The following is a 25,441-nucleotide window of genomic DNA, read 5'->3' as shown; positions in this document are numbered from 1 at the left end:
AAATATGCATCTTTTGCCAAAGACTCAGATGTTTTTTCCAGGCAAGAACCACAGAAGATGTGCCACATACCTTGCAGATGTTGTAGGAAGAGTGTTTGTGGCAGTAATTTACTGCTAGATCTACCACTCCATTTTCAAGATGGGACTGAGCTGGTCACAGAGTAATTTATCAGTGCCAGTCTCAACAGTTCCTTCTACATCACCAAGGAGCAGTAGGCAGGACTCAGCCTACGACCACAATTCAGATTACTTGGCAAATGTTGCAACAGTCCAGCTCTGTTGTGAGTCTTGTGGCAAAACCTTCATCTTGTCTTTGCTCTTTTACTGTTTGTGAGTCAGGAGAGACTCAAAAATCACACTCTCATCACTGCTGCAATACAACTATCATAAATTCACCTTTCACATGCCTATCATAAATGCAGACTTTTAAGATTTAAGCGCTTTCCATTGCCTTGCTACATAACAGTGAATGTCTAGCTAAAACTAGCAAAGCAGGGTTTACTGCTGCATCAAAATTCAGTGTGGTGAGCTGCCAGAGAAACCTGTTATTCACATCCTCTTCAGGTACATTATATTCAGGCATTTTCAGAACAGAGAACTAAATCCTGGGCACCAGGACAGTCATGCCAAGGAAACAGATTGTCATACAATTTGAAAGTCCTCATGAAATTAGTTTTTTTGCTTTATCATTTTTAAGTTAAAAACACGCCAAAAAAAAAAATAGATTTCCTTTCTCCAACTATCAACAAAAGCCCTTACCAGTTTCAGAGATAGTTTAAGAGACAATAAGAAAATCTTTTTTTATTTTGTGTTTTCTTCAGACCAACTGTAAGAGGTATTTCTCTATATTATCTACTTAATAAACTGTCATGATGCTTACCACTCCAGCCTTTCAGCTTACACTGAAGAGAACGTGACTGGGAAAACCTCTGTTCTTTTATTCTCACACCTTCCAAAGGAATATACTTTTAGATTTAATCTTCCTTGTCCTTTAGGCTTCCTCTGGCCCCTAGACATCACTACTATAAGTAAAATATTCTGGTTTTTCCAGCAGAATACTCCCTCTGCTCCTTTTCTTGTTTTACATTAAAATTCCCTTCAGTATCTATACAAATTTTTTGCATTAATTTTTTGGCTAAATGAAATTGTTCTGAGTTACTGTTAGATTCACTGTCAAGAAGAAAAAAAGAAAGAGTGTTTTCATTAGAATGTCAAATTCAGAAATTCTAATTGTCTTTTCCTTTCTTTGTAAATCTAAATGTAGACCAGGGAGAAAAGGCCAAGAATCAGAGTGACAAGTAAAAAATTTGCAACTCTAAAAAGCCTGAAAACAGTTCTGACAGCTAAAACATGAAACAAACTTGTTGATAGATACTCTTTCTGCACAATGTGCTTTATCTATTTCCCCTGCTCTACACTGAGAGTGTGAAACCAGATTTAAAAGGTTGTCCATCATTTGGTAATGCTGCTAGGATAAAAATACCAAAAATAATACAATTGGCTTGCTTGATATAAAAACAAATACCTTTTAAAAAGCTATCTCCCTTTGATGTTGGTTGAGCAGAGACTTTCAGATGCAACTACCAATCTCACTTCATGCTTTCAAACATAAATTGGGAGAGGAATTTTTCAAGTGAGCCTAGCATATGGCTACTTCCAGTATCTTGCATTGTTGAACTTGGAAGCACCTGGGGACATAGCATGATATCCAAGTACTTCTAAAATTTTCCATGCTGCTGTAATCTAGATCTCTGACCAACACCACACACTTTGCAGGCAGTGATGTAGATAAAGGACAGGAAAATACCCTATTACATTGCAAGTAGTGTAACTTGTCATTTATGTCACACTTTATGAATCAAATTGCTTTAGAATGATGATACTTAAGGGGAAGTTCTCTACTTGAGCCAAATGACATTTTGGCATTTGTAAAGTGATTAGGCTGCCTGTAAGGACTGGAAGGCATTTGTCTGTACATGATTGTGCATGTGTGTCTGTGTATATGGGTGCTCTAATCTACTCTCTAGCAGTGTTTTTCTAGCATACTCACAAAATGAGGTTCAAATGTTTTAAAAATCTGATGGCTTCAATGAAAACCAAGATATATGCTAAAGAACAGCTACCATAAAACTGAATTCTAATGCTTCCTAAGTAAAAGAGGTATATAACAACATCCCACTATACCCATTACTGATATAAGTATTGTCAGGACCAGCACAAGTGTTCTTCAGACACTAAACCAGTAAAACTTATGCTATTCATATTCAGTTCAGTTTGACAATGACTGTAACATATAACATCAGGAAGCATGGACAGGTAGGTTTAGTGTGGGCTACCAGCTCCAGCATGATGAGTTTCTGAAAAGAGAGGATCCTTCCTCTGATTGCTTTCCTTGCTAAGCTCATTCATTCTATCTTTTCTCATAATAAAGTGTGCTTATTTATGCAGCTTTCTCACCTTCCCCTCACTGTACCAAATTTTAGTCAAAAGTGAAGTTGACAACACATCCCAAAAGCAATTAACCTACGTGCAAATGCATGTACTGATCTCTAGCTTTTTTATCATGCTACCCACATTTCATTCCAACCAATGTGTTATAGCTTAAAAAAAACCTTAAAGAATATAAATAAAAATACAATGAAGAGGACTGTATCTAATATGTTAGTAAGAACTAAGATTAGAAAGAAAAAAAAATACTGAATTTGTAATAGATGACTTGTGACTAGACATAAAAAGGACCAATCTGAACTCTGCTAAGGCTTATTTCCCTCTGATCATTAAGTTCAAAACCAAATCAAGTTTGGGTTGATGAAACGAGTTCATCTTCAACAGATTATATAATTAGCTCTGAAGTAAAAATGAAGGAAATTCTACATTCTCTACAGCCAAACTAGTTAAAAGATTTGTGTATTTTTGGTTGATTAGTTGGTGTGAGGTATTTTGTGGGGCTTTTGTGTTTTTTTTTTTTTTTTTTTGGTTGAGTGGTTTTCTTTGTTTTGTTTGGGAGTTATTTTTGGATTTTGGGTTTTAACTGATAGATGGTATCCCTTCTTTTTCAACAGGTTGTTTCTCAGGGCCTCAAGACTGATATGAAATTCTTTTTGAGATTTTTTTCTTCAAGCTACACAACACCAACTTCTTCTCCTCAGAAATAATTCTTTTGGACAACTAATCAGTCCCATGGATGTTGGTTCTATCCAGTTGTTTATTGAACAATGGTAACCAAACAGGACTAAACTCTTTGAAGAGGATCTTGCCAGTATGGAAAAGGTGAAAAGATCTTCTGGGCCTACTTCTTTTTACACATTCTAGCTTCATATTTGACTTTCTTGTTTCACAGGATGCTTTTTTGACCTTTGACCAAAATGATTTTTAATCTTTTTCTGGAGGTACCTTTAAGTATTAAGATTATTCTGAGGTTTGAAAATTGACCACTAGAAGTCAACTTGATTTTGTTTTGCTGTTGTCCTTCCCTATAACTTTGGAGCAGGGGATGTTTTAATTTGAAATAATTTTATGATTTCTTTTCAGCTTCACATTCTCAGCAACACTTCTCACATTACTTTTTCAACACTGTGTCATCCTTACAATCTGTATTTCTTTTGTACAATCTTGATTTTTCTTTTCCTAATGGATGTTTGTCTCTGTATTTAAAAGTCTTTTGAAGTTAAAAGAAACAAGAGGCCCCCAAATATTCCAAAATGTTGTCACTAGGCCCTATGGATGAGATAATTCCTTTTCTTTATCAAAAACCTAATCTGTTTAATTTTTTTTTTGTTTGGTGGTCAACATCACCACATAGGTTATTTGCCCTTTCTTCAATACCTATGAAATACAAACAAAAATTTATTTTGAATCTCAGAGTAGTTATATAGCTTTCAGATGCATCCATTTCTGCCTGGATATTGAGGTTTTTTTTCTTCATTCTATTTTTGTGAGATAATTTTTAACACAGATAATTTCATGTCTTTCATAGAATATGTGTTGATTTTTACCAACTTTTACTTATGGAATTTACATTATCTATTCTGAATATTTCAGCATTTCTATCTATACTTCCTAAACTTCATAACACATACATATGTACTTTCTGAGCCTTGAGCAAAGCCACATTGTAATACACAATTCAAATACAAACTCCTATATATATTGATGATATTTTTCTACAGCCAGAATAATGGCTTATTATGTTTGTGTCTCGGTGTGCTGAATTTAATGCTGTCAGACACTGTGAAATTTAAACTCATCATTAGCCACAATGAGGATAGGAATTTAAATTCACAATGTAGGCTGGAAGCCGCAGGCCATATTTTTTTTTTTTTTGTTTAAATAATTTTTTTCTGGAGTTGCTTTCTGTGTGCAAAATTATTCGTAGCTTATAGGAGTCTGCTCTGAATAAGATTTGAAATGTATTGCAGAGCAGGCATTATTGGAATCTATGTTTTTTCACAGCTTTATCTGCATACCTGCTTTATAAACTGATCTAGGGAAAACAGTGAAGTCCAAGATGTTACTGGTGGTGAGGTAATTCTTCCTCTGAGTAAGGCTTTGTATGAAACTGTGACTGCCATGGACTCAAACAGTCCTCAAACCTTCACCTGAGGCTTTCTGCTACTTTCCACCTAAATTTACAGTCAATTCATCTAAGTTTGTAAAGTATAATGTATGTCATGAAAAATGCTTCTATAACCTCATCATGCAGTTTGTGGTTACTAAAAAAATTAGCTTGTGCCTAAATTTGGGATAAAAATTTGCTTAAGGTTCAATAAAAATAAAAAAGCCACTTTGTAGGGGTTTCTAATGTAATTCAGAGAAAATGAAATGCACTTCTTACATGTATTACATGTCTTACAGTAAGAGGTACCTCAGTCTGTCTCAGTGAAAAGTCAGATGCCAACAATATCTCCTGAAAAAGTAATGGTATTTGTCCTATTCTGAAAGCTTTAGAAATTGAAATCCAAATGATTTCATCTTCTAGCACCCAATGAGAATACTGCTTCAGGACAAAGCAAATTTTTTTGGCCTGTAGTGTTGCCATTATAGTGTGAGTATTTGGAACCAAATGCTCTTTTCTATTGAACTGAAATCCTACAGTGCTCTGCAGCCTGACCCTTATCTCATACAGCATTTTTTTTTCCAGATATAAATAAACCACAAGCAAGTTCTTTAAGGCAAAAAAAAAAGGAAAATACGAATGTGGGAGATCTTTTATGATTCACCTTTCCCTCCTGTGAGTAGTTATGTCTTAAAAATAGAGATGGGTCCAGCTGCTGCAATTTAAATGTGCATTTTCAAAACTACAAAGCCTGAGGGCATGTGAGTGTCAGACTGAGCTCAGGTTTAACTCAGAATGTTGCTACAAAATCTGAACCCAATTAATAGCCAGTTCTTGCATCAAAGCCTTCTGAAAGTTTAGTGTATGTTTTCCAAAGAAGCTGTTTTGGTTTGATGTAAGAGTTAGCTTACTAAGAGAGGCAATTTTCCACTGAGCTTTGACCCTTCCCTAGTTCATGGGGATTTGCCTGGTGTCATGTAATTCAGATACCTCAAACTAGAACTTTTTTAAATTGCATCTGTAGACTTCACACAGTCCTTCAGCAGGAAACAGAATATGAGTAGGAATATGATGCAGGAATTGGCAGTTTTTCCTGAAAGCATTAATTCTTACATTGGCAACAAATATCCAATAGTGGATATTGGTGTTAATCTTGGTGTTAAAGGTTTAACCTGAAAATCAGAGTCACTTGGTAAGTTTGAACCAGCCTCTGGATGGATGCTGCTCTGTACCAGAACAGGGAAAATGGTCTCCACTAACCTTGAGAAACTGCTGGCTGCATTCTGCAAAGTAACAGTTCAGACAAGAACAGAATCAGCTTTAAAGAAATAAACCCTATTTAACAGAATTATATGGATTACAGCCCAGAAGGAGAAGAAAGGATTAAATTCTGTCTTCTCTTGTAACTGATGTTATCATGAAAAGGGGAAAAAAAAAGTCAATTACTTAAGCAGAGTTATTCAAAAAGTATGGATTACAGAAAGGTTGACTCTCTAGGTAGGAGATGATTTTCTTCTACCTTTATTGTGAAAGAGTGTTATTTAGCTGTTTCTTTTCTTTTCTTTTCTTTTCTTTTCTTTTCTTTCTTTTCTTTTCTTTTCTTTCTTCTTTCTTTTCTTTTCTTTTTCTTTCTTTTCTTTTCTTTTCTTTTCTTTTCTTTTCTTTTCTTTTCTTTTCTTTCTTTTCTTTCTTTTCTTTTCTTTTCTTTTCCCTGACTATATGCTGGCTTCTTCTATTTCTCAGTCTACAGAACAGGCTAGGGAAGTATTTTTCACTGAAATGGCTTTAGAGGAACTGACTATGTTTTCCTGCTCTGACAGAACTGTGCACATATTTCTGCTTTTGGTTTATTCCCTTTTCAGAACAATTTCTTTTACCAAGACTTATTTCACTTTACATATGTTCCTGAGACCAATTTGTCTTTTGTTTCCTCACAATTTTAAGTGCCAAAAATCAAAATCTTTCTTTTTCTCATAAACTATTATCCTTGGGTTAATGTATCCTTCCAAGTCTACACAGTCACCTGCAGGCTGGTGTAAGGACACACTTCTAGGAGTCTGAGCTGGCTGGATGCATTCTACCCTTAAATAGAAGATCTAAATTTATTTAAGCAGTGTCCTGGATAATAAATTTATTTATTCATTTATTTATTCTCACCATTTGTAGCCTGCTCATAAAGCTTTCAGTTCATAGATAGGTTTGAGTTAGATATATAAATGTGGCTCTTTTAATGTTTATTAGTCATTCTTTAAAAAGGCAAAGCAAAACTAGATTTGCAAATTACATTAGATAGGTCATTGATCAGAAGCCATTGCTGTTCTGCAGTCAAATCCAATTATGTTTTCTAGATGTAGCAAATCAGATATATAATTTTTTCTAAATAACCCAGCCTAAATTGTTTGGAAAATATTACTTACCTTTAAGGAATTTGAATTAATCTTTTTTCCTACTACTTTCTTAATTGCTGGATTATTTTCTTTCTTACTGCTGCATATCTGGCTGGTATAGTCTGTTTTAGCCCAGGAACTTGAAGTCCCTTCTGGATAGAACTGAATTTTTTTTATTATGATAATTAACATGTCAACAGTAACACTTTTTCTCTAAAAGGAAATAAGAAGCTTCTTAGAAATTTGTCAGTTATAGCTTTACCAAGATTTTAGTTCTGTAGAGTTCAATCATTTCATAATTTTTGGAAAAACAAATTTCTCTGATACATGAAGTTCCACGTCTGTGTTGTATGACCTGATCTAATTGGTTGAAGATCACTTTTTTCCCATATTTCAAACACAGAAATAGTTCTCACTGGGGGAATTGCAGTTGTACAATTGTTGCTAGCAGTGCTAGGAGAAACAAAGGAAGCACAAAAAAATTGCAGGTCATTATGATTTCCTAAGACCCTTCTTCCTTGTCAAATAGCATAGTCATGTGGAAAAATTGAAGTTGGAAAAGGACAGTAGAGCACATTCTGTGGTAGCTTCCTCAGATTAATAGCAGGATGTATATAGGGCAAATATACTTTTACACCAAAACAGTGTCAGGAAAAGTATTTGAAGGGCTGCAAGTATCTTTTTCATTACACTGAATATGCTTGCAGTGGGTTCAGTCTGGCTTTTGATCAGTCATTGACTTCACTAGATGAAAGATGAGAGCCTTGATGTGTCAAGGAAGCTTCAGAAGCTTCCAGCACACCTATACTCTGATAATATTCTAATGATAATCAGAGTTAATATGCAGAGGAGTGCATCAATACTTCAGTTTTGATTTTAAGACTATGCTGCAGGACTAGGAGTCTGCAGGTAATTGAAATATAGAAAGGTCTTCCAGGGTAGTTAAAAGGAAATGATAAAATAGAAATACGGCTTATGGCTATAAAAAGGAAATATGATAGAATTATGAAGAAATATATGTGAATTGCAAATTAGGTTGGAGAAGTAGAAATAAAATATTTATAACAAGTACTGAAATGTAGAAAAATAACTTATTATTTGATGTATGTGGTTGTTACAGAAGACTATTACAGTTATATCTAGTGCATTGAGAGACTGAATAGGAATTTCAGTATGAATGGGAAAGAAGATCTTGGATTTTCCATGTACAGTGGGTGGATTGTCATTCAGGACAGATGGAGTTTGGAGAGTGAAGTGGCATGAGATGAAGGGAACCATTTAATAATTTTCAGGTGGCTTATGGAGCCAAATTTTCTGACCACAGTATTTGATGTGGTGCTAAAATTTAATCCTTTAAGCAAATATGACAAATTCTTGGTATCCTGAACACTGAATGAACCTGAAATCTTTTGTCATCATCTGTCAGTAACAAAAAATGCATCTCATATTTAGGATTTCTGTGTTTCCTGAGTAATGAATACATTAATATGTACTCCAGTGATGAATAAGGCTTCTGATAAGCTTATTTGTCTCAAGAAAGCACTTGCCTTTAAGGGAGCTCTGACTGAAAGATATAATTGTGGTAATCTAACCACTTGCCAAAACAACCTGTCAGGGCATGACTCTGGAGGTTCAACTACAGAGCTATTACCATCACATTTATATATCTAACTCAAACCTTTCTATAGTTTTTATCATATAGTTTTTATGGGTCTCAGAAGAAGGGTCAGAGATAAAATCATGTTTAAATAAAGAACACTATAGAAAAGTAAAGGAATTACATAGATCAAAAGAACTTGTAGGAGACAAAATGAGAGTTAAATTACTCTCTCTTTTCCTTTGAAATCATAGAAATACCCTTCAAAGAGCAAAATGATTGTAAAATTTGGAGGGAAAAATATGAATTGAATGGTAAAAAACAGAATTTCAGAGAGTGTGCATTTAGCCTTAACTAAGAAAGCCACCTCAGAAGACAAAGCAGAAAAAGCCTCATTTCCACTGTCAAAAAAAAGTAGGTGCAGCTTGACTAAAAACAAGGTTCCTTCATCCTTTTTATACAGCTGCTAACTATGAGTTTGCTTTAAGAAAAAAAGGAAAAAACCCCAAACTATACTAACAGAACCATCCAGTGAATGTTTTTATATAACTTTATTTCACAACAGTGTCTCAGGAAAATGTACACTGACCTAAGGGACTCTTAATCTTTCTCAGAAGTGCTCTGGCAGGATAAAGCTGCATCAAGCAGTGCTTGTACTCTCATGATCAAGGTTGACCAGTACAGCTCTCTTACAAGAGTATCTTTAAGAGATCCTATTCCAGTTAAAAGAAAAATGAAATAAAAGCAAAGGGGAGAAAATTTTGAACTAAGATTTTAATAAGAGAAGTAAAAACCAAACAGATACTCTTGTTTTAGAGGTACAGAGAAGACTCTGTGGTGCTAGAGGTGCTTGTAACAGCAGGGTGAATATAAAAAAATGGAGAAAGGTTTAACCACGTGCAGAAAGAAACCCATGAGCCCGCCAGAAAATGAGCTTTTTGCTACTGCTTGTTTCCTCAGTTCTTTAACAAAATGTTCACTTCATCAAACCTTTCTCTATCCTCCCTCCAAAGCTCCATGATACATGTTAAACTTGTTGGCAGGAGGCACCTCTGTGCAAAAGGACAACAGACAGCTGCAGTTCTAACAGCTCTCTCTAACAACACAAAATTTGAATCTGTTTTCTTCTTTCCTTGAGTAATAAAGCAGAAAAGAGCTTATGCAGTTAAAAGAAAAAGCAAAACTAGCAATGTAAGGAAGAATAAGAAGTTCAACTAAAACAGCTAATTGACTAATTTTAAAGTGAGAGACTCTTATATTGCCTATTTTAAAGAGAGAGACTCTTGCCTATTTTAAAGTGAGAGACTATTATACAAATAGATAAATGCAATATCTCTGAACCAAAAAGTACTACTTCTAATACTATATTTTTCTTATCTGAGAAGTAAATTGATATCTGGATTCCTACTCTCTTTCTACTATACCTTTCTGCTTGGAATAGGCTGCCTACATAAAAATTTACAAATAAAAATGTTACAGAAAATAATCAGTGAGAAGTTGTCAACTTAATCTTTCAGCTTTTAATAATCAAGAATTTCTTAGACTGACTTATGATAGACTGCTTTTAAAAGCTGAGTAATAAAAAACATTCTTCTGAATGGAGGAAAAATAATATACAAAGAAAATCCCACATTGCCATGGTAGTTTAAAAATGCCCATAAGCATACTTTGAAAATTAATTACCAAAATAAATAATTTACTGGACACATTCACAGTGAAGTGTTTTCAAAGACATACTATTGAAGAAAATACTAAGAAAAAATAATTTCATTGTAGTACTGCCCTTAAATAAATACATGTGAGAGATTTATCTCTGAATAAGCACATCTTATTTTCCCTTTTTTTATGTTCAACTTTTGTTTTATTTCTTCTTCCATAATTCCTTTCCTATATTCACCCCAAGGCATCATGATAATAAAAAACACAAGCTTGAGAAAAATAAACTAAAGAAAAAAATTCTGGTTGATGTTTGACATTATGATTTCCTGCCAGGTTTCATCAGTCATATCATGCCATGTGGTGTAATACAGTCTGATTGATGTTGCTCACAGGGACTCATCGCCTTTCATGTCTTTGCTGAAGAATTTAAAGGTATCACACAATCTTTGGATAAAATTAATTCTTATGCTGCCAAATTTTTCATTAAAAAATAATGATTGTGACATCAAAAATTTATGATTGCATTTCTCTGTGGTAAGGAATCTATTTCTTAGCGCCATTTATAAGTTGTTTTATTTTTTAACTTATGGTAGATTGAAATCTCTTGTGCCAATTGTAAATTTAAGATTAATTTTCTCAGCATTTAGTATTATGACCAAGTTTGAGCCTTAGAAAGATTCAACATGATTCTCTTTTTCCATGTTATGCATGATGGGGTTTTGCTTTCGTGCAGATTGCTGAAAACCTCACTGTCCATGGAAAGCACTGAATTAATTCATTGTTTTGTCTATTGTTTGTGTGACTTTTGCTTTCCCTAATGAACTGTCTTTATCTCCACCCAGTAGGTTTATTTTTAATTTTCACCCTTCCCATTCTCTCCCCCACCTGCACTGGTGCAGGAGTGAGTGCAAGGTTTAGATGCTGGCTGTGGTAAAACTGTAACAGTAACCTTTATTTCATTACGAACTAATATACCCAAGGCAAGTCAAGGCAGGGTTTTTCAGCTGAGTCTCATGAATCCTTAATTCATGTGGAAGTTAGACTTGATACTTTGTATACAGAAAAAACAAAGGCTACCATATATATAATATTTTTTATAATTTTGAAGGATCATTACCTAAACACACACTACAAAACAATACCTAATGGTAACATTTAAAGCCAAAACACAGTGATAAGCGTGATTTGTACCACAGTAGATCCTGCAGAGTTTAAATTTAAATCTACCTTTAGAGGAAATGATATTTAGATTATACAGTATCTTTTGGTTGGTCAAACAATCTCTGATAATGAGAAGACATTTTCTTATCCAGCGAACTCAAATTCTGTAGAAGACTGATAGTGTAATTACTACTAAAGCTATTAAAAAAATATATGTTTACATGCATTTAGAACCTTTAATATTACCATACCTGTTACTTTCAGTCTGTCAGCTCCAATGACAATCTCATCTTCATCTGCAGAAAACAACACTCTTCCACTGTCACTTGCTCTCACTTCAAACCTCTTACACTGAGCTTCCACAGCATCAGCCCCTGAAATCAAGGAAGTGATCATTGCATCTAAGATATTTTGTAAGAATTAATCATTGGCATAAATTAAATATCCAAAACATATAGACTACGTGATGCTTTATGAAAATTTTTGTCTTTCTGTAAGCCTGATAGATAACTTGCATTATAAAATACTGTTAAAATAGTTAACAGAAATAACTATGAAATCTTCTATTTCAGCATTATGTGGAAATCAACACTAATATTTAGAATGTACTTAAACACTGAGATCTTGAAACGCCAATTCAGACAGAGCTTGCTGGGGTTTGTTCAGTTAAAATTGCAATTTCTTGCCAATGAACAAATAAAGATAACACATGACCCTGTTCCATCAAGACACACCAATCAACACAGCAGAAAACAGTATTTTTCATTCACTTCTACTGCAAACTTAGAGAGTAGAATTAATAAAACAACAACAACAACAAAAAAAAAACCACAAAAACAAACAAACAAACAAAAAACCAAAAAACAACGAAAAACCCCAATAAAACCACAGACTAGGATATCAAAATTTATGTCATATTTTATGAAACAATATTCCTAAATGTCTCAAAGCTCAAAAAGCCTAAAATAATTCTGGAATTAGACAGATGTATGGATTGATCTAACTGAAATGAAGAAAGTTTGCAGGTACTAAGACTTTTAAATTTACCATGCTTTTCCATTTACAGGTCTTATTCTTATTCTCCAGAGTTTTGTGTACTAAATTATTTCTGAAAATTTTATTTTAAGTGAAAGCTAACGTAATTTTTGAAAATGGTGTTGAAAAGCAACCAACTGCATATGGCAGAATAAGACATAAGGCAAGATACATTATTTCAGGGAATAATAATCTGAAGTTTTCTCTATGATCCCTAATAAAACTTGTAATTCCTGGAATAAATGTTTATGCAGAACAATTATGTGCAGGGCATTATGGATAAATAAATTTCTGTATTTTATTTCAGTTTAATAATCTGGTTTAAAAGTTTGTAAAAAACTCCTGCTCCATAGTATGTAAGTATTTAGTTTAATATGCAAATGCATAGTATCAAAATATGTAATAAGGAATATAAAAACTGTGATAATGAATTTTGCTCAAGGAATTGCCTTAGCAGCTCATAATTTATAGAATCAGCTATGGGATCAAAACAATTCCTCTTACTTTCAGATGAATTTATGTTTGTACTGTAAAAAATACAGTACTGTTTGTACTGGCTATTTTTGATTCACAAAGAAAAAATAAAATGAAAAAAAATTACCAAAATACTTGTGATGATGCATTTTGTAAAATTCAGATATGTTTTTTCTGTAAATGTGCAAAATGGTATTTTTTTCTCACTCCCCTTTCCCAATGAAGTTTAAATGTGTTAATGAGATTGTTGGCTTTGTTTTGAAAAAAACATAAAATATTTGTAAAAACGGGCAGATTTCAGATGCAGATGTTTGGGGATGTCCTGGTCCTGCAACCATACTTATGGTTCAGGAAACCAAAGGATAATTACAAATAAATTAATACTAAACAGTTTCATCTTTACTTAAGAGTGATGATAGCTTAGCCACCTAAAAGAAAGTGTCATTGTAAGTACTGTGACATTACTAATTTACACCCATCAAAGTTGTTAGCTCTGTAAGGAAAAGAAATTAACAAAAAATGTGTCAGAAATCAAAAAGAGAAAAGACCTGCCACATTCTTAGTCATTATATATCACTCTAAGTGACAGCCCATGTTTCAGTAACAGCTTTTAAAGACTTGTGATGTATTTGGGATAATATAGGTTTTCATTAAAAATGACTTAAATAGCAATGGTCTGGAACTTTGACTAAGGAATGCATATATTTCAGATGCTATTTGTGCTCCTTCAGAATCACATTGTATAAAAGTACACCTAGAATTCAGCTAGTCCAAAATACCATTGCAGGAAGTAAATAAATTTGAATGCAAAAATAAATGGGCTTTTACTTCATGTTCCACTCAGGACTTAATAGTGTATTACTTGGTATTACTTACTGCTGAAATGGTAGTTAGGGTGTTCAAGGCACTTGAGAGATTACAAAAAAACATAATACATGTTACATCTGTCTCTTTGACATAGAACCAGGTGTGAATGTTATAAAACTGGTTTAGAAAAGTTGAACTGCCTACAGAGTACTCAGTGCTATCAAAATGGAATTCTGTTTAGTTTCATTTTCATTTCCCAGTTGAAATAGCAACAAGCAGTTGCATTTGCAATGTATTAGGGTATTATCTTCTTGGCTGTAAAGCAAATTGCTGTGTTGCAGAACCACTCTACCAACATACACGTCTCATAAAATGTCTGAATCTTTAATAGTACTACTAATAAAAACAATGTCAAGTCTTAGAATATTGTGCATGAACAAAGGAAGTATTTTGAAATTCTAATCTCAAACTTGTAGAGCCATTACTATTTTCAGCAAAACATATCTGCTTGAATAATGCATATTTCAGTCCAGAGAATCATGTCTGAAAATCTATCTTCTAGGTTCTGTTTGGAAAGATAATTTCTATCAAACACATGGCTACCAGAAAAGCTGTTTAGCTTTGCTACTTCTTACTGTATTGTTATTCTACTTCATCCTAGACATGGAGCTGGCTACATAACAGCTTTAATCAGGTTCAAGAGATGTCTATGAAAAACTCTTTCCTTATCTTGTAAACTATTTACTTGTAAATTCAGATGCATAATTCTCAATTAAATTATTATGTTTCTGTGAAATTCCTTTCATTTAAAGTATATGGATGAATGATACTTGTAACATATTCATATATACATGGTATGTAATGATGGTTTATAAGACATGCTTTGTGCACAGCAGTTGTGGAATTGAAACTATCATTAAACCAGCTACATTTAAAATGGTACAGAGCCTAAAATTGTTCATTTTAGTTTTAGTGAAGACACTTTAAATGAAAATATTGGGCAGTAGATGCTGTAAAAATACAGAAAATTATGGTTCTGTAATCCAGATTAACAGTAATAGAGATTAAATTTCAAAATAAAAACTATTTTGAATTTGGAGAGAGTTTGACTTACTAATTAAGTAATATAATAATAATATGAAAAATGCATGTTCTAACATTTCTCATTTTAATGTCCATGATTACTTACAGTACTTCATTATTATTATTATTAGAAATAATAATTAGAAACATTATTTGCTGTGATAAAAAATAGAAATAAGAACTCTCCAGTCTTACAAGGTTTAGATATGATTACAAACACTAGCAGTTTTGTCTTATTCCTCAATCACCTTCCATGTCCACCTGGCACACAACAAATTCAGACACAAAAAAGATAAAAGATCAACAACCTTAAATTGGATACAGGGATTAGAATTCAATTGGAATTAACACAAACTGATCCTTGTAAATAGGAAATATGATAAAGTTCAATATCCTTTCTTCTGGTTCTTCAATGAAAAATGGGTTATTTAAACATTTATTAATTGCAGAGTTTTATTTAGAGTCTGGATGACAAAAAAAGTTACTTTTATGAGAATGTGTTGATGCTTCTGAGATTTGGCTCATCTGGGTCTAAAATCAATTTTTGAGACATATAGATCTAGATTTTTTTTTTCATAGGAATTATAGATATTATGGTATTTTGGACAGCAGAGATCTTCAAAACATTTCAGTGAATGCAAGAGCAATTGTGCAAATGAAGGATTCATAGCAGCTGAACAGAACAGAAGCATTCAGGAATTTGGAAAAGAAATAGAGAACTTTCAGCTGAGAGCAAAACTTCTACACAAGCAAAAATTCACAACAATCAGAACATAATCTGTGTTTGGTTTGCTGAGGAAGGGAAGGAACCATCTTCATTATATCTAAAAAGTGTGAAAGTAGAAGGCAAAAGATCCCTTATCTCTCTCTCTCAATAGTAGGTGGCCATGTTGTAGAAATGTCAGAAAGCTACTGTTTCTAGGAGAGGTCTAGGACATCCTCAAGGTTTCCTATTCTGAATGATTATCTACTCAGACAAGGGAAGCTGAAGCAAATGCTGGATGAGAAGAAACAAAGCACACATTTGTTACCTTTTGTGGAAGTGAACATCTGTACACATAAACCATTACCATAGGAATAAGGCACACATTATTACAAGAGGAAACTCAGTAGAACTATCTGAATCAGGCAGGACACTTCCCTCATCATGCCCTACAGACCCAGTAACAGCCATGAAAGATTAGTGATATTACAGGTTTAGGACTTTGTCAAATGATAGAAAAGTAGTAGAAAATTTCTGCCCTCCCAAGCTGGTTTTACTTCTAGGAACTTTGTAGAATCATAGAATCATTATGGTTGTAAAAGACTTGTAAGGGCAAACCTAGTACTGTCAAGTCCACTGTTGACATGGTAGATCAGTTTCACTGAAACACACATCTGAACTATTGTTTGTCTCCTTTGCAATAGATAGAATACATCCTTCCTGCAGCCTGTCTTCCTGGTGCATCTTGATAGTGGAACCCCAGCTATGAAAACAGTATGTGGGAGCAGCATACCAGCAGCAGCAGCAAACACTCTCCATCTTACTTCTAGATGAGGCCACAACAACTCAAGAGTAATTCTGTGCTTTTCTGCCTACTATCCCTAACATATGGTAATTTCCATGAGACTCAGAAATTACATGGCTGAACAGACCTTTGGTCTGACCAGATACAGCTGCTCATAATTTCATCAGCTATGAGCTATACTCATAGGGGAATGAAGTAAAATGTGATTCTCTGCTTCTTGAAGGCTGTTTGAGCTTTAAGTCAGCACATTTATTTTGCTTCTGTAATGGTTAAAAGGATGTGCATTGTCTGTAATTTTACCTACAATATCTTAATTGCTTATATGGGTCCTTAGATAAGAAAGCTAAGCAAGACACAGGAAGAAATGTCAGGCACCAAAATTTATCTGTAGGACTTCACACTGTATGTTTTTCTCCTTTTATAATCCCATTACAGTTAATTTACTCAAAACATGATCTAGATTCTTGAATTGAGTCTTGTAGCAAGCAAAATGATTTTTGTATCAGACTGATTTTTCTCACAATACTAGAGATAGTTTATAAATGTACAAAAAATAATGAACATATATTAATAATAAATAAATATACATGGTTTCTGTAAATTTCTAAATTTAAATTATTAAATAAAGTACTTAAAGTATTAAATAAATAGTAGGTTAAATTATAAATAAATATATATTATTTTTTATTACCAGTTCTATTACATTATCTTTCCTACACATTTTCCTTTATTGTCCAGGAATGTTTCTCTGTGACAGCAATAAATAGCCACAATATGTTAACTTCTTTTTATAGCTGCATTTATCAACTTAGCTTTCATTGACAAGCATAAAAGTCCAGCTCATGCAACAGTATTATTTATAAATCTAACATATTTTGTGAACTGCAAAATGTGAATGGGAGCAGAAAGCTAATCAGTTTTTCTTACTCATGATGAATGTAATCTGAATATCACTAAATCCTAAGAGAATTTTCCAAGTTTTCAGTCTTATCCTTAACCCTGTAAATATGAGCTTTTTGTGATGGGATTAGTTTTTACAGCATAAATAATTTACAAAACTGACCAAATACCTTTTGGAAGCTGAGGCTTACTGAAGCAGTCTGGGCACTACTTTTCCATACAAAATTAGTGGGAATATTTCCATTCTCTCTGTTAGCTGAGCTAGACTGTAAGGCTATAACTATGCTGTGTGGTCACTAGGTTTTATGAAAATACTGAGTTGTTTCTCAGTAGCTGCACATTCCACTGAAGAGAAATGAGAGTTAAAAATAGACAGAACAATTAATTGGGAGGTACCTGACTACCTGCTGTACTTGATGAACACCACAGCCAAATCAAATAGCAAGAGCACACAGAAATAGTAAGGGGAGTTATGAAACGTCCTCATTAGATAGATGAAACTCAAAGACAAAACAGGACTGTTGAATTTCTCCTTGGGAAATATAACATCTTGCAGATCATGTAAATCATTCCTTGCTAAACCTGTTACTGTGTATCATTATATATTTCCCTTAGGTCAGAATTATAGCCAGACTTCTCTATTGAATGTTCTATCAATTTACCAGAAATTCTACTGAAAATTCACTGATGTATAAATCTCTACATCCATGCTTTATTCTTTTCTTAAAAATAAATCTGATGTTTTACTTATTTGCATCTTTTGAGGCCTAATCTCTCATCTGCAAGCAGCCTAAAACACCTGCTAGTAGTGCAAGGGCCTTTATGCATCCTGCTGTATCACTCTGAGATAATTGGACTGAAAATGAAACTGGATGAAGTGAAATGAATTCATGTAACCCAGTGGTTCTTTATCTTTTCTCTTACTCATTTGTCCTCTGACCTTTTTAAAAGCCTGTTATGAATTTTACTTTTTGAAGATTTAAGAAGAAAAGCATTTCAGTTTTGTCTTTCTTACTGGCAATTTTCTCTGTAAGCATTAAACAGTTATTCTGAGATTTTTTTTCTACCCTGCATGCATTTTGGACTTTTTTATTTTTATTAATAAAAATTAAAAGCTAGCAAATATTTTTGCCCATATTCACAGAATCACAGAATCATTCAGGTTGGAAAGACCTCCAAAATAATGGAATCCAACATTTGACCTATCTCCACCTTGTCAATATATACTTTATGTACCCTTGTTATTAAGAGGTTAGCTTTGCATCTTCCCTTTTTTTTCCCTGACTTGATTAGAAAGATCAAATTGTTCTTCCAGATGCTTTTGGCAGTTTCCCACTGACTTTAAATAAAATCTGTTGTGACTCAAAAGTATTGTATAATATTACTCACAATGTAGTGAATTAGACCATTACAATGTTTCTGAATGCAAATCAAACCTTTTTGAGATAAAGAACTGAATTAATCACACTTGGAGAGAGAAGACCTAAACAAAGGACACAAGCTACCAGAGTACTCAGAAACTTTCTTAAAAAAGAAATGTCAAAACCCCCTATTTCACATTTTTATAATATTAATTCAATACTTATATTGTCTTCCTTACTATATAAGGAAGACCATAAAAGTCTAATTTTTACAAACTGAATATTTCTCCAATTATCTGCTTTAGCTAGGGAGTTCAAATATCCTGAAGCTATCTATGCAAAAGGTCTTAGCATTTCATATAATCACACTTTATCTGAGAAAGATTTAATGAAAGAATGTACAAAATACTGAAAGATACACATGACTCGTCCACAAAAAGGCTACCACTGGTTACTACTGGGTGGTAAAACAAGTGAAAAAAAATATAGCCTGATTACCAGAAAATGATAATTTTAAACCCTTCTGCTACTTTTCAGATCAGTGAAATGCATTTGCAGATTTCTGAGCAACCAGCATCCACTATGATGAAGGCACAAGACAATGAGGGCTTAACCCAGCTCTCAGGATTTCTGCATTACCCATTTAGGAAATTACTTGTCTCCTTGCCCTTGACAGTGGGACAAGAGCCAGAAAGCTGTAGAAGCAGGATAAAAGCATATTTGGTCTCTTAGCTTCTGGAAGTGTCTCTTTTGATTAATGTTCTCAGTGGAGTTCATTGTTGACTTGTTACACATAAGATGCAATTCAATTCACCGATGAAGACATCTACCTCAGCCAGTCACCCTGCTGACACTGAAATTCTGCATCTTTGTGATTTGAACCACTGCCAGATTGTCTACCTTTGAAAAACCCCACTTATGGAGGCTACACTGATACCCTTGGGAAATCTGAAGTGTCCTTGAAAGAGTTCACAATCCGGTATCTGGAAAGAAATACAGCCTAGATGCAGATGGATGTGCAAATTCAGAGACAGGACCTGCAGCAGAAGTGGAGTTTTTGTCTGGACTAGCTGAAAGCTTTCACATCAGAAGTATAGCAAGCCAACCAGAATCACTCAAGGAGAGAAAAACAAAGTGCTAAATTAGCACCTGGCTTCTTCTGCAGCAGAAACAACACGGGTAGAAAACTTTAAGTGTGTGAAAACTTTGAGGTCATAACACATCCAGATGCTACAGGTAATATGTATGATAAAAGAGTAGCAAAACAACTTCTGCAACCAAAATATCTGTGCAAAATAACACACAAGCAAAATAATGAAGTTTTAGAACACTGATGTTGTAATAACTTATTTTAAAGGCAAGGTAGGCCTTAATTTTGATTTGGAAAAAATGCTCACTCTGTATTATTTTAATCTCTAACACATGTTAGCAATTCAGTGAATGATAACTATTCCCAGAGACTAATTAATTTCAGATTTATGGAATGCTTTTCTTCACAGGAAGAAATCTAGTCAAGTTTAAAAATATTCAGCTAATCATTAATTCAATGCCATCTGTTCATAATCAGTTACAACTACAATATTTATCACTCTAAGAATAGCCTAAGGAAGAAGAAGTAATTTTCAGAGATATATTTATCTATTAAAGACATTTTTAAAATCCATAATAAAAATATCTTTAACAGTGCTGTACATGCTTGAGAAAAATTACATCAAGACAGCTCTGCCCATCTACAAATGGCAGAATTAAACATGTCTAGTATTGGCATAATCTGGAACTTGAAACTTAATCCTGTACTAAATGGAGGTATAAAAAGGCAAATAAACAATTTCATTTATAAATAAGCACAAAAAACCCAGCAGTGTTCTAGCTGTAGTTATTAACTGCTATTTTCCAATGTATTTTAAAGTTTTGGTGTTAAATTTGAGTTCATTTTGGAACTATATTTTTTAATAGGACTTGGAGCAGTGAAACGAATAGAAATTAAACTTCAATATTGATGTTTTTAGAAAACAATAATAATTTCAACAGAACACCGAGATGAAACTTCTAATAGTCTAAATATATGTGAGGGGAAATTCCATAAAACTGAAATATTTTTATTATTTATTTTTAATATTAGTCATCTAATTTGTATGAACCAGAACTTGCTATCTAAGAGGTTCACACTCTCACATGGACAAATAACATTCATGGGCAAACACAAATGTTTCCAGGCCTGACTGTTCACTTGCAAGAATCTCTTTCACAAACAGAAACAGGCCAATTTCCCATAGATGCTTCAATAATAAAACTGATAGAACTCAGAGTGTTTAAAGATGTCTTAGCTAAATAAAGAATCTAAGTCTACAGTCAAATTACTTCTCACCCCTATGTTTGAAAAATCTCTCTGCTGTTATTTCAACACCTTTAACAAGTTCAGCAGGCTGTTGAATTTCTACCTCCAAGTGTTCTCTGAAATAAATTCGTAAATAAAGAACACCAGAAAGATCTCACTGCTCTTCTCTTTCTTTTAAATTATGTCTTTGTATTTAATTAGCTTAAAATAGTCTTCTCAGTTTTTACCCCTATTTTGTACTTCACCCCTTAGAATAATATATTCCTGCTATATTAGTGAGCTGTCTGAACATCAGGGAAAAAAGGGGTAAAAATAAAATCCTAATGTCCTGTCAGAGCCTTGTTAAAGGTCCAGATGTTGTAGGTAATTTAATAATGCTTAGCACCCAGCAGCAGCCTTGTGAATGTCACAAGGCATGCACAGCAGCTGTTTTTGAAGTTAAGTGAAGTATGTGCTTCAGATAAAGCAAAAGACAAAGAATTAGAACCATCCTTGGAAGATGTATGCTACACCCTTCAAACCCACTCCTATTTACCTCTAAAACCTACTTATTTCCTCCAAATAACCCCATTTCTTTGACTCTTGGGATGTCTCTCCTACAAAAGGAAACCACTTCTCCTTCCCTGCTCTGAACATTTGGGCAGTAGTTAGGCTCTCTGTACTGGCCAACAGCATGTGGGTAACAGCAGCAGGACAGATGGCAATGGATTAATGTTTAAACACTAACACTTCTGCACCACCATGAAAACACTAATTACCTCTTCTCACTCAGACTCTGCTTCTACAGTTAAATCAATCAACTGCTCATAGTTCCAGGTCCTCTGATTTGTTATGGGGTTGGGTTGTGTGGGATGGGAAGAGGATAAAACATTTGAGAATTACAACAGAGCACCTTTTGCTCCTGTTTTTCAGTGCCAATTTTCTAGAAACAGTGGAAAGGTCCAGACTTGTGCTTAAAATACAATAAGGTAAAATGAAAAGCCTAAAAAAGAATGACAGTAAGCAGAGGACTGAAGTACCACTGCCAAACAGCTATTGATAACTAAAATCTACTTCAGCATTTGTCCAGGCTCACTACAGGTGCTCTGGGGTCAAAGTTAGCACTGAGATGAAACACTAAGGCAGCGAGCTGAGGCTCATATCAAGTGGATTGGACACCTCTCTGCACAGTCATTGCTGTACTCCTGCTCCCCTCCACAATCCCTGCCTGGAAAACATTGATTTAGTGCTCCCTTTCATCATTTTCATATTACCTCTAAAGTGACAGTGGGTACAGACCATTGTGCTTTCATGAGAAAAAGAGGCTCGTGGTGGCTTTTTGAAGGCTCCCCTGCAGGAAGCCAGCAGCTCACCAGTCTTTATCATGCCAGGTGTTCCTGCCAGCACCACATCAAAAATAAGGTACCAGACCTTAAAATTCCCTCCAAATTTAGATTGTGGACAAGCAAGGAAGGAAAATAAGCTTCATGTATTTTGTCTATGGTACAAAAAGAAAAATATCAGACTATTTATAAAAGTACAATGTTTTTCTTTTTGTCTGTCATTACAGACAGAAAAGATGCTTTAGATCAATACAACTTCAGATATGAACTAACAGGAGCTGTACCTTGTATCCCAGGTAGAAATAGTCTTCCTGAGCTCAGACCGAGGGAAAGAAAAGGAGAAGAAAAGGTGGATCAAGACTCAAATGACAAAAACATTTAGAGTCTGAAGAAGGTAGAAAGAAAGAAAATATACTGAATGCAGAAATAGGGGGATGGGGAAGAGGTCTTAAGACCTCAGCTCTGGAACTACTCAAGTTATTTAAGATTCAAAGAAGATTCTGTATAACATACTACTCAGGATGATAAAACTTAAAGCAAAGAATCATATCCATTGCCTAGACATTTTGGATAAGGTGTTCATTATCAATAATGCATAAGCACTCTCTCTCTTCTCTGAAATAACCATGCTGAAATTGCACAGAATTCAATTACTGTCCTGTTGCTGCTTGCAGTTGTGTTTATTCATAGAGAATTTTTAATTCTTGACACATCAACCGATGTGATATGCTCTTGTATTTCAGGAAGGAGGTATCAGGCTAAATAATTGCAATAACTACAAGAAAGAATTACTACTTGGTCCTAATAACAAAGGTAGAGATATTACCCTATTTTTAAAGCATAGTTTTCATGTAGCAATTCATGTGGCAATGAGGGAAACTTAAGATATATTTAGCACCATATAGTATTTAAAATATTAAACCACAATGTAGTGATATATCTGCACATAACTTACAATAAGATCATAATGATATGAAAGATATGAAAGATATTGCTAAAAAACCTGAAAATATTCCTAATTTAACAAATGCAATCAGAAGTACTGTGTAAAGCATCTCTTTCTTTCAAAGAGATCTTGTTAACCAAGCACAAACTGGATAGAGAGTGATTGATGTAGTATATTTAATAGTTTTATGAGTTTCTTGTGTAATGGATGAGCAAAAAGGTATTATTTTTCAATCTAGTTAATGCAAGGGCTTGCCATAAGGGCATATTTGCCATAGCTGAATTTCAAATGCATATATGAAGATTACCACAGAAAATGATGTAACTAATTTACAAGTGAAATAGAAACAAAAATTAGAAAGGACTTGTCTTCCTCTTGATGTTGAATCAAACCAAACAAACAATGCTTTCTATTATTTGTAAATTACTTAAAAAGAGAATTGTAAGAAAAATATGGATGAATTTCAAAAAAATTATGATGTTAGTTTGGCAGATCTAACAAGGTGCTGGCAAAAGTCTGGACCAGTTTTCAGAGACCTTCACATTTTCCTAATATCTCACTTCAGGATAATTAATTAAAGGGACTGGATTATCATGCTAGTTTAGCCAAAGTCATTAAGAGTATATATTAGGTGAATTCCTATCACAAAACCTGGTACAGCACAGATGGTTTGTGAAAAGACTTTTCCATGGGCTAGACAGACAGAAATGGAGGAAACGTCACGCTGCACTGTAAATGATGAGGAGGGATGAGACTCAGATTCCAGCTGGACATTTCAACTCTTCTGAGCAACATGGCTCACTTTCTGACTGCCTCTTGGCTCCTCTCACGTGCTTTGCCAGGAGGAGACATAAAGCCATATGGCCTTCCAGGCACTGCTCCATCATTCCTTCTGCAGTGACTCCTGAAGATGAAAGAAATCCTTTAACTCTGCAGTGAAGTGCAAGTTAAACTAACCTGTATAAAAAAGAGCAAGCTATCTCCCATTTACAGCCATTTAAAAGATCTTACAATGGATTGGTACCGCAAACTAGCACATCAGATGTATTTTCACCTCCTGATAAACAGTTTATATTCCAACATTTGGGAAGAGTGCTTAATGGTCTATTAAATTTAAAGAAATATTATACTTCAAAATTAGTACACTCAGAATGTATAAGATAAATTATCCAAATATTCTCTGAATGGCAACTACCTAATCTAAAGGTAACAGGGAAAATATCAACCAATGATTGTCAACAAAAAATCCCATTTAAGGTACAAAAAAATCTGAAAATTTGTAAGCAATGCAAGTAATTTAGCCCAGAAATTAGGGACTTTGTGTTTATTTATTTCTGTATTAGAAAATTAAGAGGAAGTGAAGTAACTATAAGTTGAAAACTTTCACTACAATAACTTGATAAATGAAAAAATGTCCCAAATACTACATATTCAGTCTTAATTTCAATGTTAAATACTCCTCTTTGTATATGACAAAAAACTGGACTACTAATTCATCTAAGTATGGTAAAATGAATTGTCTAAACTGCTTATTTGCATACATTAAAGTGGTATTAGGGACCAAAATTTGTGATTATTCAGTCTGTATTTCAGGTAAGGAATAGAAATTGAGAGAATGCTGAGAAATGGATAACTCATTTATCTGGCTTTGTTTTTTGCCATGGCTCCTTAGCAATAATAATTATCCTACTAACCACAGTGGTTACAAGAGCAATTGCCTTAATATGGAAATTAGACTAGCAGAAAGTTTAATGTACTTCAGATTTTGGAAATCTCACTGTAGTTTGGAATGACAGTTAGGCAAACCTCTATGTAAGCAGAAGGAGAAAGCCCTTCTTTCACATATTCCTGACAAATTCTAATCCATGTTTGTCTCGTTGAAGGGCAGAAACTGATGAGGGATCATAAACCAACTCATCCCTTCCCTCCCAGCACCCTACTACAGATGAGACAAGAACAACTATGCAGATAAGAGAAGAGCTGAGACCATTTTTTCTCTTTTCCAGCAGTGAGGAAAGGGTGTATGTGTATGATCATTCTAAAACCACCTTCTTCTTGCAATACTTAGGAGAAAAGACCTTACATTTGAGGCTATAAATGTACAAATGTACACTATTTGAGTGTATGCAAAAAAGATTCAGAACCAGAAACATTTCATGTCTCATAAAGCATGTTATTAATGGATACTTAGCTCAAGTTCATAAAAACCTTAAGCAAATGTTTGATGACAATACCAGAGATTTAGAGCAACAGGTATATACATATTTTTGTACATGTACCTTATTATTATTGTTAGTACCCCACAGAG

General features: G+C 34.0%; 1 protein-coding gene across 2 annotated transcripts in view; it reads right to left on the bottom strand.

Moving 5' to 3' along the window:
• SGCZ (sarcoglycan zeta) overlaps nt 1–25,441 on the bottom strand; it is a 181,987-nt gene that overhangs the window by 52,423 nt on the left and 104,123 nt on the right. Inside the window, exon 5 of one of the 2 annotated variants that reach the window (XM_018906987.3) lies at nt 11,611–11,733. The exons of the other annotated variant lie outside the window; for it this stretch is intronic. Coding sequence (XP_018762532.2) covers nt 11,611–11,733 — 123 coding nt within the window. The remainder of the gene's footprint in view (nt 1–11,610; nt 11,734–25,441) is intronic. 2 annotated transcript variants of the gene reach the window in all.

Source organism: Serinus canaria, chromosome 4, assembly GCF_022539315.1.
Source record: "Serinus canaria isolate serCan28SL12 chromosome 4, serCan2020, whole genome shotgun sequence".
NCBI classification, from domain to species: Eukaryota; Metazoa; Chordata; class Aves; order Passeriformes; family Fringillidae; genus Serinus; species Serinus canaria.
The sequence above is the reverse complement of the archived record's forward strand: the minus strand, read 5'-3'. Positions and strand labels throughout refer to the sequence as shown.